Here is a 14,752-nt window from a genome sequence, read left to right as displayed (position 1 = left end):
CATCGAAATGCTTAGTCGCAGTACAGGAAACTGGGCACAGAATATTGGTACTGAAGCAAGCTTTTGATTCTATCAATAGGTTGAACTAAAATCAAGCCATCTTTTTGGAGGCAAGCACAGTATTTGAAAAATTCGGCGGCTCTTATTTTTCAAAAGTTTTGTTCGTGTCTCGAAACACACATGTTATAAAAAAAATCAAAGGCATTCTTACAAGGCCAAATGTGTGTCTTATCAATTTTAAGGAGATTCTGCAACAGGCTAAAAATCTATTTCTTGCGCAGCCTGCAATAGAAATTTTTACAGTATAATTTTGTATTCTGCGGTTTTGTATTCCAAAAAAAATAGCTAAAACACTGTATCGCTCAAATTCGCTCCAAAAGCAAACCAAATTTGTGGAACCCGCAGCAACATTTGCGGAATGCAGGGCAGTTTGTGGAATCACAAACAAACAAAGATATTAGGTGTTTAGGAAAATTTCGCTATCGTAGAATCCACAATTGTAAAGGAAACCCCCAAATGGTAAGCAGAATGGGCGTTTCGTTCGCGGAATTCAGTAGTTAGATAAATGCATCCTTGATTTACATCTTCATTTTAAATGTTTTTTACCAGATTTGTGGGCCTTGTTTGTGAGAATTTTTTTTATCATTCAAAAGATATTGTTGACCTCAGCTTCAATTTGAAAAGATGTTTCACTTTTTCGTTTTTTTTTTAATTAGGGGGGATTAATATTGCCACTTTGGCCAATATGGTACATTTAACGCGCGATATATTTCGCGCTATTAACGCGTAAGCGGAGGTTCAATTCGTCTTATAAATTGCTCCAAATTGGTTGAAGGAAGCTTATTCCTCAATTTCTTCGAAAGTCGGAATAAAAATGACAGAGTCAACAAATTAACAGATTTAGACAAATTGGGGGGGGGGGATTAATATTGCCTTTTTGGCCAATATGGTACATTTAACGCGCGATATATTTCGCGCTATTAACGCGTAAGCGGAGGTTCAATTCGTCTTATAAATTGCTCGAAATTGGTTGAAGGAAGCTTATTTGCCATAAATTATTTGTAAGTAGGAGCAATTTGTACTTTATATGGCATGTGGGGGATGATTTTCACAAAAAAATCTCAAACTAAAAAAAGTTTGGTTTAATTTATTACAATTAATTTTTTCAAGTTATTATTATTGCTCCATAGACTTTAAAAGGCAGTCAAAAGGAGCAGTTTCAAAAGAATGCGACAAAACAGCATTTGTGCTGAGTGTTGACAACTCTCTCTTAAAAAAATTCGTTTCTAAGTAAAAATTTTAGCGTTTTTCCTTCGTATTGTTATAAAAAAGTTCTTCAGCCAATAAAAACTTGACATAATTTGAAAGGCAGTATTTCGGGTATTTCGCGTTTTCTGCGTTTTGGGTCGATTATTGTGTTTTGGCTGGACAAACCGAACGAAGAAGACTGACCTATAAATAAACAACTTTTTTGGGTTAGTCTCCGCTTGTTCGCAGTTTTTAAATTGATTTGAAGATATGCGTTTGTAATCTGGGCGGGGCCAATAAGCATCACAAACTTGTAGAACAGAACAATTATCTTAAAATATTAATTGATGTTTGTTCTTTAATGGCTACCCGGACTGAGGCCGGGGACTTATTTTGCAACTCAAAATGGGAATGCTGCAATTGTGATCAATAGAATTGTTTTGCGCGAGTTTGCGCGACCCAAAAAAGATGTCGCAACTTTTCGCGACCCGTTAAAAGATGTCGCAACTTTTCGCGACCCGTTAAAAGATGTCGCAACTTTTCGCGACCCGTTAAAAGATGTCGCAACTTTTCGCGACCCGTTAAAAGATGTCGCAACTTTTCGCGACCCGTTAAAAGATGTCGCAACTTTTCGCGACCCGTTAAAAGATGTCGCAACTTTTCGCGACCCGTTAAAAGATGTCGCAACTTTTCGCGACCCGTTAAGAGATGTCGCAACTTTTCGCGACCCGTTAAAAGATGTCGCAACTTTTCGCGACCCGTTAAAAGATGTCGCAACTTTTCGCGACCCGTTAAAAGATGTCGCAACTTTTCGCGACCCGTTAAAAGATGTCGCAACTTTTCGCGGCCCGTTAAAAGATGTCGCAACTTTTCGCGACCCGTTAAAAGATGTCGCAACTTTTCGCGACCCGTTAAAAGATGTCGCAACTTTTCGCGACCCGTTAAAAGATGTCGCAACTTTTCGCGACCCGTTAAAAGATGTCGCAACTTTTCGCGACCCGTTAAAAGATGTCGCAACTTTTTGCGACCCGTTAAAAGATGTCGCAACTTTTCGCGACCCGTTAAAAGATGTCGCAACTTTTCGCGACCCGTTAAAAGATGTCGCAACTTTTCGCGACCCGTTAAAAGATGTCGCAACTTTTCGCGACCCGTTAAAAGATGTCGCAACTTTTCGCGACCCGTTAAAAGATGTCGCAACTTTTCGCGACCCGTTAAAAGATGTCGCAACTTTTCGCGACCCGTTAAAAGATGTCGCAACTTTTCGCGACCCGTTAAAAGATGTCGCAACTTTTCGCGACCCGCTAAAAGTTTGTTGTAGCCTTGCTTGACCAAAATTATTTGCGCGATTTGATATTGCTGCATTTTTCTTTAAAATCGTAACTAAAATTTCCAGCTAAAAATGATATATGCAATTTTTTTTATTATTTGTATTGCTTTCTAATAATGCGTTAACCTAATGCGTTCAAGTTACGTTTTCGAGCAAAGCTTATTAGGACTTTGCGCGACCCATTTTTGGCTAGGATGCGTTTTCCTCGACCCCTGTTGCGACTTTGCGCGACTCAAATTTCTGACAGGCGCATAGAATTTCAGCCGCAGACAGTCCATTTCCCTGGCTCCTTTTGGTCACAAGGTAAGTCGCGGAACTAAGCCCGCGTAATTAAATGGACTTATTATTGACAGAAGTTTGAAGACATTTGCAAAAAAAAACTTAACGAGGATTAAAAAAACTTTATAAAGCAAAATATCGTGGCTTGGCTTTTGTCCTTGAAACTTGAAAATCTCGGAAGTAACTTTTTACTAAAGTCGAACATTATATATTCCTCTGCTGTAAATATTTAAGAACTGCTTTGCAAAAACCTGGGTTTGCTAGTCGCTGTAAACCTAGTTTTTATAAACAAAACTTCCCCTGCTGGATCTGGAAACAGTTAAGATAAATAAACCAGAGTGTTTTCCTAATTTCTGGCCTGATTATTATCGTGGTGTTTTAAGTGAGATTGGCCAGCCGTAAATTTCTTCCGGGTAATTCTGCCCGTATCAGGGAGCTGAAATGGATCTGCGAGGAACGGAATAACACTAGGGCTGTTTAATACACTATCAAAGACAAAGCGTGATAGCCTGTATCTATTTTGCACCTACAATTTTATCTGGTCCTGTGATTTGGTTCTTTGAAATAAAGTAGTCTACATATGCCACTTTTTTGTGAAAGGTCATTTGTAGTTCAGTCAACACCAGTTGTTACTCAATATCAGACTACAAAGTAGATCACCTCAACAGAAAAACGAAGGATTCATATTACCAATTGTCTCTTGTTTGATCTAAATGATCCACTAGCTCAAGTGAACATGATATTTATGGTGTTGAGAGTCACTTTGAAATGTTGCATGTGCACACCAATGGTGTTTGGGGTTGAAATAAGACTCCAATTGTCGACGTTCGTTAAAATTAAACGGCGCCCAAGCAGAATTTTTTGTTTAAAATTACAAGGGGATAGAAGGGATTGGGGATAGAAGGGTCTGATCCAAGAAGGGTCGGATCATAAAAATAATCATAATAACTGTGACAACAATATCATCATAAAAATCATAATAGTGTACTTTTAATCGAGAACTATTTTTTTGAGTAAAAACTTTTCTAACAAATCGATAAAATTACGTTATCACTTTTTCCAAATATACTGATTGAAAAAATGTTGAACTTTTTTCGGATTTGTGGTTTTTGTCCTTTTTTCCATTTTTTCATGTCATATACAATTTTTTTTAAATTGTACGCTTTTTAGCAGCATACTTTCCGAAGTATGGATTTTTATTGATCCGACTTTCGTAACGAAAGTAACAGAATATTTGAGGTCGGGTGGCTTTTTTTTCTTCATACAAATTTCGACTTTTTAACTAGCCATTTTTGACGGAACTTTTTATGTCATTTAAAAGCTATTGTGGTCCTGAGTTTAAATTTGAAAAATTCACCTTCAGAAAATTCCTTAAACTTTACCTGTGATCATTTTTTGGAAAGTTATGGAGGTTTAAAGGTTGCCATTTTTGCCAATTTGGGCTAATTAACGCGCCATATATTTCGCGCTATTAACGCGTAAGCGGAGAATAAATCTTAAGAAATGTTCCAAATTGGTTGAAGTAATCCTATTTGCCATAATTGATTTGTTACTAAGATCGAAATTTATCCTTTGTAATTGATATGGCGTGTGTGGGATGATTTTTACAAAAAAATCTCAAAATTAAAAAAAAATTATTTTTAATACATGATATTTTTTTCCAACTTTCCAAGAAAACAGAATATTCATGCTCGCTGTGGTTTTTTTATCCAGTCAAAAATCGTTTTCAACAAAACCTTTTTATATCCTATTGAAGATATCGACTTCCTGAGTTCAATTTAAAAAATATATATTTTACCTCCGATTATTTGTTGTAATGTTCTGGGGGTTTGAAAATTGCGAAGTTGGCCATGTTCTGTACTAAATTATTCGTGGTTCGAAGAATTTGTTCATGATGCTGAGAGCGTAATTATTTGTGCGTGGCGATTTATTGCGCGCAAAAAAATCGTTCCAAATTGAGTCAAGGCTAGCTAATCGGTCCTATAAATTTTGGAGGCCTCAACGTTTCACACTTTTTTGTTGTCCAAAACTTACAGGTTGTCATTATTTTCTTTTCCCAAATACTATTCGATATGAATTAAGAGACAGTCGGAATATTCAGGGCTTTGCCCTGATATACGAGCAGTCTTGTTTGATGTTATTACTGCTCCATAGACCTTAAAAAGCAGTCGGAACCTACAGGACTTCTCCCTGATACGCGCAGTCTTGTTTTGGTCTAGGCAGCTTTTATTATAAATAAAGTTGTGCTGCTGTATTTTACAAATTTACCACCTTGATTAGAATATTTTCAGTTTTCAATTTTTTTAATTGAACGGTTTCAGTCTATTTTATATTGAGAAGTCTGGTGGGAATTTTTCAATGCTTCTGCGTGTTTCAGGCGTGATGGAACGTAAAAGTTTAGAGTTTCAAATATGAAATCCTACAACAAAAAAAATCGAGTGACAACAGTGTTGTTTTCTGCTTAAAGTGGGTTGACCCAATTCTCGTGCCGCTCGTTAAACGACTCTCGATTCTTTTTCAGGCTATTTTTGAACATCATCCGAGAAAAATGTATAAAACGTTTTAGATAAAAGATATAGTTTCTTTTTAGTTATTAAAAAAAAATCGACATTTTTTCTATTTACTATTTTATAATAGATGATTTTACTCATCCGAGAAAAAATACAAAAATAAATAACCATCACAATAATCACAATAAGCATATCATTCTTTAAGCATAATAATAGTAATAATTATAAAAAGGGATAGTTATGAAGTGATCCGAATAGCGGGGTTCTGTACCAATATGGTCAGGGGGCGTAATTGCCTGATGCGCGCAGGCAGTGGGCTGAAAAATTTGTCCTGAAGCTTAAAATTTAGATCCGATTGAGTTACTGAGCTTCCCCAGAAGCATTATTTGTAAAAACCTATTTGCTCTCTAAATAGAGCGCCGTAAGCAAACTATCGTTGAATTTGTGGACATAGGTGAAAGAAAGTGAAAAACTTATTCGAGCCATAAACAGGTAAACAGCGAAAAAAAGTAAGGGATCTGCTTAACAACCTAAGAAGTTTGATATCTCAATAGAAAACTCTAGTGCTAATGTAATTTTTTTTGTTAAGGGGTGGAGATTTTTTCTAAAAACACTTTTGAGGGTTGTTATATAGATACGAATCAAGCTATGTGCATTCTACAAGAATTAATAAGAAACACGATACATAACTACCACGAGAAACAAAGAAAACAGATTTGTCAACTTATTAATCTGGAGAAAACAAAAAACAAGCTGCCATATTTAGACCAAAGAAACCTCCAATGGGCAATGTCATCAAAGTTAGATAATTAAGCACTCAGCAAGTTAGTTTTAACCGAGTGTTCCGACGTGGTCATTTTAATTGCAAAAAAATACATTTTTTCGAAAAGAAAAAAGTTTGGGCATCTTGTTAACAATATTGTTAACAATATTGCAATAAGGGGGATTCGTGACAAGATACCAAATTCGTATATGCTTAACTGATCAATTCTTTCTTTATAGGAGGGGGGGATTCGTTACAAAGTACCACAGGGGGGAGGAAATAGTAAACAAGATCCAAGTTTGATTCGTTTTCCTGGTTTTCAACTAATTTTCTTAAAATTTTTGCGAACTTTTAGAAGATGCAGAAGTATTATCTCTTCTTCGTTTGAATCACAATGACATAAAACGAGACAAATTTTTTAAGCACTTACGCTTGCTCCACAATGAAAACTTAAGTTATCCACGTTCTATTTTGCATGTATTCAGATTCATTAAAAGAAACTTTGGAAGTTTGTTTTGCTCTCATCAGTAGGATTCAAAATTTTAAAATTTTAGGGCCGAAAAAAGCAATGGCGCTTTTTCTTCTTGAAAATGTTCAACCAATCAACGTATTTTAAACAGTTCAACTTTTCTTGCTCATTTAGTTCAGATTTTCGAAAACTGAATTCAGATCAGCTAAGACAAGTTTCGGTCACTTGATCTTTCTCGCATCAAGGATCATCCCCTAAAAAAGAGAATTCTTCACGTTGTATGAAACGAAGGGACGACTTTTGTCAACCAATCAGGAGTGAGTACTCAAAATTTTGTTAAAAAAATTGCGAAAATAACTATTAAAATAAATAATTTCAGAGCAATAAAAACATATTGGTCAAATAAAAAAGCAGCAGATTGTGCATCGGGTTGATATATGTTGTGAGCTGTCCAGAACCACGGCAAGATCTGTTCACCAAAATTTTGGCCTCACAGGCCCAGAACCAGGCCTTTGGAAAGGTTATTTTATTTCATTCCAACAATTTTGATATAAATTTTGAGCAAAAAAATTTTTCCGCTTTTCATCATTCATTTCCTACATTATGAAATAACCTCAGGTAAAAAAACAGAAATTTATTTATAAGTTGCTCCTTGCAATCTTAGATTTTATTTAAAAACGTTTTTAGAAAGCTTTGTTTGTTAACTTCTTGATTTCGTTTTTTGAACTGAACAGAGTGAATATCAGGGGGCGTAATAGCCTAATACGCGCAAGGCAGTGGGCTGAAAAATTTGTCCTGAAGCTTAAAATTTAGTTCCGATTGAATTACCGAGCTTTCCCGGAAGCATTATTTGTAAAAACCTATTTGCTCTCTAAATAGAGCGCCGTAAGCAAACTATCGTTGAATTTGTGGACATAGGTGAAAGAAAGCGAAAAACTTATTCAAGCCATAAACTGGCGTTTTTTCTTTCTGAAAATGTTCAACCAATCAACGTATTTTAAACAGTTCAAATTTGCTAGCTCATTTAGTTCAGATTTTCGAAAACTGAATTCAGATCAGCTAAGATAAGTTTCGGTCACTTGATCTTACTCGCATCAAGGATCATCCCCTAAAAAGAGAATTCTTCACGTTGTATGAAACGAAGGGACGACTTATGTCAACCAATCCGGAGTGAGTACTCAAAATTTTGTAAAAAAATTGCAAAATTAACTCTTAAAATAAATAATTTCAGAGCAATAAAAACATATTGGTCAAATAAAAAAGCAGCAGATTGTGCATCGGGTTGATATGTGTTGTGAGCTGTCCAGAGCCGGGGCAGTAACTGTTATAACCAAAAGTTATCTATAAGTTGCTCCTTGCAATCTTAGATTTTATAAAAAAAATATTTTTAGAAAGCTTTGTTTGTTAACTGCTTGATTTCGTTTTTTGAACTGAACAGAGTGAATATCATGGCGTTTATAGGAGATAATTTGAAGTTGAAAACTTTCATTAAAATTGATTTTTTTGTAGCACAGAGAAGAATTTCGGAAAAAAACTCTGGGTTTTTTCCTGTTATACGGCCAAAGTTGGCCAAATTCGTCTTTGAGCTTCTGCGTGATTAAGAAATTGACTTGCTTTTGCTGTTAAAAGTTGTTAATAATTTCAACGAATCAGATTCGAGATTTCTGATGCCATTTTCAAAATAACAAAAAAATCAATTTTGGGCCGTATAACACAAAAGACCCAAAAATCTCATAACCCAAAAAAGTTTTTGTCTTGATAAATGTCAAAGTTTTCAAATATTTTTTCCTCTACTCTTTTCCACCAATACGACGCATCTGTCTTAAGATACTTGAAATTTGTGTTCAACCATGAAAAAATTTAATTTGATTTAATTTATCGATTTTTCAGTGTTGACTGCTTGTAAGCTTTACCCAATTTTGAAGGAACATTTCCCCAAACGCCGCAATTTTTCTTTTTTGCTATTATCAGAAGGACTGTGAAATTGATTATAAGCGTGAAATTTAAACGAAACAAGATGTCTTGACTCAACTTGTTTTCCAGCAGATGTCAACAACCGTTTGCTTCGTTTTGTTGTTTCGTGAAATAAAGTTTTTAGCTAATTTTTGAGTTTCGAAATTTCATCATCTTGAACTGGAACTATTTTGCTTGTTTTTGGTTTTGTAGTTGAAGTTAAAAAAATTGAAGTTGAAAAATATATATATTTTTTTTGAGTTGTACAAACGTTCAGACACACTTCATGAGTATAGCTTTCTTCATGAGAAAAACTCCGAATAAAACATCCAAAATCAATTTTTGAGCTGTCTAGTACACGCAATGAAAAGCTATTCTAAAACCCCTTTGTTTATGAACAGGTTGATTTTGGCCTGCATATATGATAGAGTGCATATAACGATATAACAGAAATTAAAACAGTTACATTAATGTCTGAAAAACCCCCGGGGTACTTTTAAGTATTCCACCCAAATACAAAAATTTCATCATCTCGAACTGAAACTATTTTGCTTCAAACTGATTGGCTAGAATTAGCCAATCAAATTTCATTATCATCTCAAAATGTTTTGTAAACAATTTTAAGTCGAATTATAAATCAGCCAAATCGGTTTTGAAATTAGGAATGTTTGCTAAACTAAACAAAGTTATTTCAAATACGCTCCCGTGTCTTACCCAAATTAGAAAAAAAACAAAGAAAACAACTCCAGGGGAAAATTACCACCTTCATTTTTGGTCAGAATTGGGCTCCGTTAGAAGTCGGTTAAAGAATAAAGTGATAGCATTTTTATTAAATAAATCAACCAGTGCTATCAGTATGTTGTTTTCAGAATTTATACCTTGAAAACAACAAAATCGCAAATTTAGGAAATTTGGGCGGAATCAGTAAATAAAACCCAAATCTTGATATCCACGTGTTAGCTTTTTTGTCGAGTTTTTTAAACTAACTATTTTAAAAATTTTTCAAGCTGTTTTAAAGAATACAGTTTTTTCAAGAATTCAAGCTGTTTTTTTCGTAATGGTAATCCATCTATCTTGAATGTCTTGAAACTTGCTGTACAACCATGGAAATTTTTCGTATAAGACTTGGTTGACTTTTCTTTTTGTCGTCTGTCTGCAAACCAAGCCAAATAAATTAGAATCGCTTCCACAAACTAGTTATCTTCTCTTGTTAACTTCAGAATAGTTTTAACTGGTATTTCGTGAATTGGAGTTTTTTCGTAAACTTTCCACCTTAATTTGCGCTATGATCTTGCACTGATTCTGCGTTTATCAAGTTCCTAAGCGCGTACACAAAACTTTTTCGGTTTGAGAACTTCACACCATTATGGGGTCTGATGGTTGCTTGGATAGTTTTTTCACCGCTTGTCTCAAGAACTTTTGATAATTTTTTTTTAATGACAAATAAACGTAATTTCATGGAAATTATCAATCTGACAAAAAATAATAGCCGTAACCGAAAACTGTTTTAAACTATTTTGGTGTAAAAAAAACAAAAACTGGTCATTTTTTAGATTTGCATTTATATCCAATATAGAAGTAATTTCTCCTGTTTTTCATTTTATAAGAACAAAAAGAAAGTTGCCTTTTCTAAAAGTATTCAACAAAAAAAAATGTAATCTTTCAATTTTTTTTAGTTATGTTAGGTTTTACTCAGAATTGGAAAGAAGCAAATCAAAAAAGCAGCTAAGCAGGTAAAGTATTTGATGCATCCACCATGAAATGCAAAAACTGAATAGTTGCTCTAACTTTTAAAGAGAGTGACGTAATTTTTTGACTTGGAAAGAAAGTGTTCAGACATTTTTCGACTTTAACTAGACCGCTTTAAAAAAATGTTCATACTATTTTGTTATTATCAAAGCACTGGGCTACATTTTCTTTACAAAAAGTCTTTAGATGCGATCATTTACTAATGAAAGGGTTGAGAGGCTTTGAAGCTTTCCAAATTGACCAATTTGAGATACCTAACGGTCTATAATTTTTTTAGCCCAAAACTTGTAAACGGTCATTTAATTTTCCTTATATCTTACGTCAAATTGAATTGTTGCAGGCTATTTGGCCTAGTTGATCTGAAACTGAGTGCAAAACGAATCACGTCTGATAGAATATTTTTCACCAATTTTTTTTTGAAAATCTTCTATGTACACGCTATCAGAAATGATATACTTTGCACTTAGTAACAGAACAATTAGGCCAAATAGCTAGCTTTTCCAGATCCATTGAACGCCGATAGAGTGTTTCTTCATTTGAAAAAGACGGAATTTTTCAGAAAGAAGATTTCTCTTCCGATTTTTTTTTGAAAAATATTTCATCCATGTGCTTTTTTTGGATTTTGTTTTTCAAATCAAGAACTACTCTATCGACGTGCAGTGGTAGTAAAAAGATTTGACGCTTTACATTGATACGAATTGATTCATTGTGCCCGTGTAGTTTTTTTCCACACTAACTTTCGAATTTGTATTTGGACATTTGTGACAGAATTTTATACTGTCTGATAGATATTGATGCTTTGAACTTAAAATGAAAAAGACTATTTCACCTGCTAACATTTTTCATAAAGTTGGGTGCTAATAATGATAGTAATTCTGGATAAGTAATTCTGTTTATTGTTCAATAAATAGTGCAGGCACTAAGTTAATCCAGCAAAAAAAAACATCCAAATTAAATTTAGGCATGTTCATTCATCCAAATTTTGCTTTTGGATGACTGATCTTAAAAAAAAACAAAATGCTCAAAATTGAAATTTTACTCATGAATGAAAAGTCAGATACGTTGACAAGCACTCAGAACAGCCCTGATACGATCAGTCTTGTTGTTATTTAGCTGAACGAATTGTAAGGGAATGACACATTCTCCGCGTAAGGGCTCCATTTATTTTTTTCTCCGCGTAAGGCGTGAAATTTCAATCACAGCTTTGAACGTGAACAAAAACTTTGATTGGCTGATTTTTTTTGTCATTCAGTTGTTCTGTCAAGAGAATAGCCCTACGAAAAACTACTAGGACTTTTAATCGAAGAAAAAAAAACTGTTTAAGCAGAACAGTTCTTGAGGCTCTCTTCAAGAAATGCATTCAGACTTTTGATTAAGTTAATAGGATTGGTAATCCAGGTCGGGGCACGCCATTTATGTCGTTGCGACAATTGTGACCCAAAATTGGTATTCCTTTCTCGACTCGTGCGACCTTTTCCGCAGCCATAGCGGCCCAATAAAGGTATATGACCCCCTAGCATTTCCTACTTCTCAATTGAAAGGTGAAAGGTCGCTGTACCAAAAAAAATCATTTCTGTTCGACTTTATAATTGGAAGTTCAGTTCGACTATGGTCCGCGCGACTATGGATTTTTGGTCGCATTTTGAGATTTCGTTCGACTCATAGTTCGGCTTTAAAACTTGACCCAGTTAGTTTCTATGTTTCGACGCAGTTCGACAACAGGTTCTGGTCGGCCATGAACTTATGGTTAAACTATGACATCTGGCTCGACCACGTTGGTCGGAACAAAAAGTCGAAACCTCAACCCGGGTATATTCACATTTAATTTTAAAGCTTGGCTAACCGGCGGATCCGTTTTGAGCTACATCTGCCTCGGGCGTTTCATTCGTTTTTCCCTCCTCTGTTTTGACGGGATCAGTCACCCCCTCAGTAGAACTCTTTGATCCGCTGCAGCCCATTTTCACGTTTCTGTTTTTTTTCGGTCTTTTTACCTTTTCGGCCCAAAATTACAATTCTTCAAATATGTTTAAAAAAAGTCTCGAAAAAAATTAATTCGAATGAGTTTTCAGAAATTAAGAATCTAAAAAAGTTAATAGTGTGGCAATATTATAAATTTAAATTGAGCCGAAAAAGTCAAAAGATCTCAAACTTTATACCTCTGAAAATTCCGCTGACGTAAAACGAATAGACAAAGCCAGAGATTTTCAAGTCAAATTTCAATAATTTGACACAACTTTTATTAACCAGAAGTAATATTAACTAAAAATAGTTGAAGTAGTTCAGTTTTTTTGAGTTTTTGATGAAGCAGAGGTAAAGGTTTGTTATCAATCAAAGTCTGCCTAAGTAATATAAATAGAATGTGATGATGTCTGCGCCGCTAAAAACGCTTAATTCAGATAATGGAATTATAACAGTTGTGACAACTTTTCAACTCAGCGCTGCGCTTCTTACCCGCTGGGAACCAGAAAAAAAGAGAAGAATGTCAGGAAATTAATAAACGAATACACGGAGGCAAAACTGAACAATTCACGGTAAACTATCGAATTTTTGAATAATATTAGGAAGTAAAAAGTAGAAAAATATTGTCGGTAAAGTGTTATGGGTTAGGTGGCGGTGTAGTGGTAGTAGTGTTGGTATGGTAGGAAAAGTCACAGTACAAACAGCAGCGGCGACTCGACTGAGGAAAAAGAAAAGCAGCGAATGGACAAAATTTGAACTATATAAAAATGGCCCAAGTGGGTATAAAAACAGAGGCAACCGCGAGAAGAGAGCAGTAGCGGGAAAACTCTCCGATTCTGATTGGCCAATGGAACCGCAGAAGCTCTGATTCACTTGGGCTTTAAGTTACTATAATAATACTTGCTGTTTGCTAACTAGCACTTGCGTATCTTCCCATTTACAATTTCGCACAATCATGCCATGGCTGGACCAAAAAAAAGCATAAAAGTAAGCAGAAATTCATGCAGGTATAGAATTTCAAATACTTAGGAAAAGCTTACAATTTTTTTCAAAAAAGTTTTGTTCATGATAACGCTTAAAAGGTTCGTGAAAATAGGGCTAATGAGACAAATAAACGGTTGTTTATTTTTTGGCAGTAATTAATTTTCCAAGCACAGCTGCGATTTCCCGTGGTGTTCTCCCGTAGAAAAAAAACGCTGTAATTCGTTTAAAAAACATAAATTACCGCGAGCTAGTTATTATGATACTGATTTATACATGACTGTCCTCTGAAACATATAGTTTTGCCAAGAATTAGCGACGACGTAAGGTTTAGATTTCAAGCCAGGTTTTTGTATACTTGGTAACTTATTCTGTTAATTGCTCTGTCGATTCTTGGAACACTACTCCGAGACACTGCGGCATATTCTGGCATTCCTGCTTTTCCAATTCCTACTCCCACATTTCTCCACATGTATTCATTTCTAGCTTAAATTTAACCCTAGGGAATTTTATGTCTGTCTAGAAATTGCGACACAAAATTGCAGCTATAAAAATATTGAGACCCTGATTGAAGTGTTCAGTATCGCGACTACTAACATTTGAAAAATAAAAAAGCCAGACAGCAATTAAGTATTAAAATATCAGTCTAGGTCTTTCAGGAACGCAAAATGAGCAGTGAAGAACAAATATCCTGCTCAATTTTAAAGCTGGAATTAAAAAATTATCGTTGATGAAAAATGATTCAATTTTAATGCATAAACACCCGAGTCAAGGCGCTCAATTTATTACAACCTTCTCGGCCTGAAAATGGTATATTTTGACAGTCTCAACCGACAATCGGTATGTTTCGACCGTGCTCGAGGTATGATTCAACCGTGCTCGTGGTAGGCTTCGACCATGCTCGTGGTATGTTTCGACCGTGCTCGAGGTATGAATCAACCGTGTTCATAGTATGTTTCGATTGTGCTCGAGGTATGATTCAACCGTGCTCGTGGTAGGCTTCGACCATGCTCGTGCTATGTTTCGACCGTGCTCGTGGTATGTTTCGACCGTGCTCGAGGTATGATTCGACCATGCTCATGGTAGACTTCGACCATGCTCGTGGTATGTTTCGACCGTGCTCGAGGTATGATTCAACCGTGCTCGTGGTAGGCTTCGACCAAGCTCGTGGTATGTTTCGACCGTGCTCGAGGTATGAATCAACCGTGTTCATAGTATGTTTCGATTGTGCTCGAGGTATGATTCGACCATGCTCGTCGTACGTTTCAACCGTGCTCGTGGTATGTTTCGACCGTGCTCGAGGTATGATTCAACCGTGCTCGTGGTAGGCTTCGAACATGCTCGTGGTATGTTTCGACCGTGCTCGAGGTATGATTCGACCATGCTCATGGTAGGCTTCGACCATGCTCGTGATACGTTTCGACCGTGCTCGAGGTATGAATCAACGGTGTTCATAGTATGTTTCGATTGTGCTCGAGGTATGATTCGACCATGCTCATGGTAGGCTTCGACCA

General features: G+C 35.6%; 1 protein-coding gene across 1 annotated transcript in view; it reads right to left on the bottom strand.

Annotated features, from left to right (window-relative positions):
* Nucleotides 1–13,082, bottom strand: part of LOC134854326 (uncharacterized) — a 15,952-nt gene extending 2,870 nt beyond the window's left edge. Inside the window, exons 1-2 of the mRNA XM_063870537.1 lie at nucleotides 12,455–13,082; nucleotides 12,142–12,266 (exon numbers count right to left, since the gene is read on the bottom strand). Of these exons, the coding sequence (XP_063726607.1) occupies nucleotides 12,142–12,256 (115 nt within the window). The 5' untranslated portion in view covers nucleotides 12,257–12,266; nucleotides 12,455–13,082. The remainder of the gene's footprint in view (nucleotides 1–12,141; nucleotides 12,267–12,454) is intronic.
* Nucleotides 13,083–14,752: the final 1,670 nt, after the last annotated feature.

Source organism: Symsagittifera roscoffensis, chromosome 9 (genome assembly GCF_963678635.1).
Source record: "Symsagittifera roscoffensis chromosome 9, txSymRosc1.1, whole genome shotgun sequence".
Lineage (NCBI taxonomy): Eukaryota > Metazoa > Xenacoelomorpha > Acoela > Convolutidae > Symsagittifera > Symsagittifera roscoffensis.
The sequence above is the reverse complement of the archived record's forward strand: the minus strand, read 5'-3'. Positions and strand labels throughout refer to the sequence as shown.